We start from the raw sequence: 3,727 nt of genomic DNA on the forward strand, positions 1-3,727 counted from the left end.
TCCAAAAAAAATTAAAAAAAAAAATTAAAAAAAATTAAAATAAATAAATAAATAAAAAGAGAAAGAAAGAAAAGTGTAAAAAACAGGCCAGGTGCGGTGGCTCACACCTGCCTGTAATCCCATCACTTTGGGAGGCCGAGGCAGGTGGATCACCTGAGGTCAGGAGTTCAAGACCAGCCTGACCAACATGGTGAAATCCCAACTCTACTAAAAATACAAAAAATTAGCCAAGCATGGTGGTCGATGCCTGTAATCCCAGTTACTTGGGAGGCTGAGGCAGGAGAATCACTTGAACCTAGGAGACGGAGGTTGCAATGAGCCAAGATCGCACAATTGCACTCCAGTCTGGGCAACAAGAGCAAAACTCCATCTCAAAAAAAAAAAAGTGTTAAAAAACGAACTACCTAACTCAAATTCTAATCTCTCATATAACATACTGGGACCTTTCATTTGAAAAACTAGTAGCTCATCTATGACTATTTCACAGTTCTCAAGATTTGTTAAGCATTTCCAGAACGCAGGGAACTATGTCTGAAAGGTCGCAGACATTGACAAAGAATTTAATTTATCCTTTCACCTCCGCATAGATTTGGCAGTGAAACCAAATGAGGCTGGATATGCCTCATTTGGCTTATGACTACAGTAATTTTTCTCTAGTTATCCATGGCAACATGGTCAACGTGACTGTGAGAAACAGACAGACAGACATAGATAGACCAAGATCAGGTGTGCTTTTTCTTAAGACAAAACACAAGCTGTAGTTTGATATTTCTAACAAAAAAATGCCTCTGCCACAGAAATTAATCACCAACTTGTTAAGTTTTCGGAAGAAAACATTTGCAATAACATGGATTAAAGTTATGTGCAAAGATTCTGGAAGGAAGACAAAACACCAAAGACGAAACCTGGCTGAGGGAACATATGCCCAGAGAAGAAGCCAGCAGACAGCAAGTCACCAACAGCTACAGCAGATCCAACAGACTGGACCTTTCTAGCAACACATTCACACAATATACTAAGCCTAAACAACAGAACAGCTTATATATTTTATTGGGAAAAAGCTCAGAATTTGATATTTGAATGCTCTCAGATTGCTTTGGGATTTGAAAGTATATACAACTAGCACCTTAATTTGTTTACTTCCCACAGCAGATTTTACATTAAGAAACTTACAGCATCAAATTGAGTGAAAAATGACTCTGGTTTCTTCTCTATATCCTCAGTGTCTACCTTTACATCCACCATAGGGTTGAGATTCTGAGCTCGCTCCAAAGAGGCTTCAGCCCTATTTCGGCCAACAGACCCAGTACGAATCAAGAACTGAGCTCCAGGATCTTCAGGAGATACCTAGGAATAATATATGTATTTTTTTAATTATTGAATTTTTAGGGAAAATAAACCTCAAAGACAATCTCTAAATTTTAAAGCATAGCTAAAATACCTACCACTTAAATTTTTTTTTTTCGAGACAGAATCTTGCTCTGTCGCCAGGCTGGAGTGCAGTGGCGTGATCTCGGCTCACTGCAACCTCCGCCTCCCCGGTTCAAACGATTCTTCTCCTGCCTCGGCCACCCAAGTAGCTGGGACTACAGGCGTGCACCACCATGCCCAGCTAATGTTTGTATTTTTAGTAGAGACGGGGTTTCACCACGTTTGCCAGGATAGTCTTGATCTCTTGGCCTCGTGATCCGTCTGCCTCAGCCTCCCAAAGTGCTGAGATTACAGGCATGAAACACAGAGCACAGCCCTAAAATGTATTATTGTTCCTGTAGCAATTTTCCTTATGCAGGCTTCCTTCCAAGGCTTTAAAATGACTAAACTTTTTTTAAACTGGTCATTGATGGTTAAAGAGCACCCCCTTGTGTTTACAAAGAAAATTCACTCTCAACAAAAAAATCCATGCTTTCTTCTTCTATGCAAATTTGTAACTGCTAACAAATGACTGATGACTAGTGGCAAGAATTGACTAAATGCTTAGCATGTGCCCAACTATAAGCATTTGGGGAAATACACCAGTAGTTTACAGGATTAAGTCTCTGTCTTCCAATGGTTTAAAAGTAGACCAGTGTGGGCAGGGCGCAGTGGCTCACACCTGTAATCCCAGCACTTTGGGAGGCCGAGGCAGGGGAATACCTGAGGTCAGGAGTTCGAGACCAACCTGGCCAACATGGTGAAATGCCGTCTGTACTAAAAATTCAAAAATAAGCCAGGTGTGGTGGTGTGTGCCTGTAATCCCAGCTACTTGGGAGGCTGAGGCAGGAGAACCACTTGAAACCGGGAGGTGGAAGTTGCAGTGAGCTGAGATCGTACCACTGCACTCCAGCCTGGGCAACAGAGCAAGACTCCGTCTCAAAGAAAAAAAAGTAGACCAGTGTGGAGTGTGGCCTGGCACAGTAGCTCACATCTGTAATCCCAGCAATTTGGGATGCCAAAGCAGGAGGATCACTGCTTGAGGTCAGGAGCTCAAAACTAGCCTGAACAACACAGAGAGGCCCTCTCTCAAAAAATAACAAAAAACTGCAACCTCATGAGAAAACTTAAAAAAAAAAAAAGAAAAAAAAAAATCAAACCAGTTCAAAAATCAGACAAAATTAACAATGCTTGAAATGAACTTTTAAAAAATATAGACAGACTATGGCCAGGCGTGGTGGCTCACGCTTGTAATCCCAGCACTTTGGGAGGCCGAGGCAGGCGGATCATCTGAGGTTCAGAGTTCAAGAGCAGTTTGACCAACATGGTGAAACCCCATCTCACCATGTTTCACCAACATGGTGAAACCCCAAAATTAGCCAGGCGTGGTGGCGCATGCCTGCAATCCCAGCTACTCCAGAGGTTGAGGCAGGAGAATCACTTGAACCTGGGAGCCAGAGGTTGCAGTAAGCCGAGATTGTGCCATTTGCACTCCAGCCTGAGCAACAAGAGCAAAACTCTGTCTCAAAATAATAATAATAATAAATATATATATACACACAGGCTATGTCATCCAGGCTAGAGTGCAGTGGCTATTCGCAGGCACGAACATAGCACACTGCAGCCTCAAACTCCTGGGCGCAAGTGATCTTCCCACCTCAGCTTCCCAATTAGCTGGGCTGCCAGGTGTGAGCCACCACATTCAGTGTCTTTCTTGAGACGGAGTCGCTCTGTCTCCCAAGCTGGAGTGCAGTGGTGCGATCTCGGCTCACTGCAAGCTCTGCCTCCTGGGTTCACGCCATCCTCCTGCCTCAGCCTCCCGAGTAGCTGGGACTACAGGCGCCCGCCACCACACCCGGCTAGTTTTTTTGTTTTTTTGGTTTTTTTTAGGTAGAGACGGGGTTTTACCGTTTTAGTCAGTATGTTCTCGATCTCCTGGTGATCGGTCCGCCTCGGCCTCCCAAAGTGCTGGGATTACAGACATGAGCTACCGCGCCCGGCCTTGTTTATTTTTATTTTTTTTTTTGTTTGAGGCGGAGTCTTGGTGTCTCCCAGGCTGGAGTACAATCCCGCAATCTTGGCTCACTGCAAGCTCCACCTCCAGACTTCACGCTATTCCCCTGCCTCAGCCTTATGAGTAGCTGGGACTACAGGCGCCCACCACCACGCTCGTCTGACTTTTTGTATTTGTAGTAGAGACGGGGTTTCACTGTGTTAGCTAGGATGGTCTTGAATCCCCTGACCTCGTGATCCGCCCGCCTCAGCCTCCCAAAGTGCTGGGATTACAGGAGTGAGCCACCGCGCCCGGCCTCACATC

General features: G+C 44.7%; 1 protein-coding gene across 5 annotated transcripts in view; it reads right to left on the reverse strand.

The window, feature by feature from the left end:
* Positions 1-3,727, reverse strand: part of SAE1 (SUMO1 activating enzyme subunit 1) — a 109,567-nt gene that overhangs the window by 77,517 nt on the left and 28,323 nt on the right. For all 5 annotated transcript variants that reach the window (XM_011962932.1, XM_011962933.1, XM_011962929.1 and 2 more), the window contains exon 3: positions 1,174-1,347. In XM_011962932.1, the coding sequence (XP_011818322.1) occupies positions 1,174-1,347 (174 nt within the window). The remainder of the gene's footprint in view (positions 1-1,173; positions 1,348-3,727) is intronic.

This window comes from Colobus angolensis, unplaced genomic scaffold (assembly GCF_000951035.1).
Source record: "Colobus angolensis palliatus isolate OR3802 unplaced genomic scaffold, Cang.pa_1.0 Scaffold60, whole genome shotgun sequence".
NCBI classification, from domain to species: domain Eukaryota; kingdom Metazoa; phylum Chordata; class Mammalia; order Primates; family Cercopithecidae; genus Colobus; species Colobus angolensis.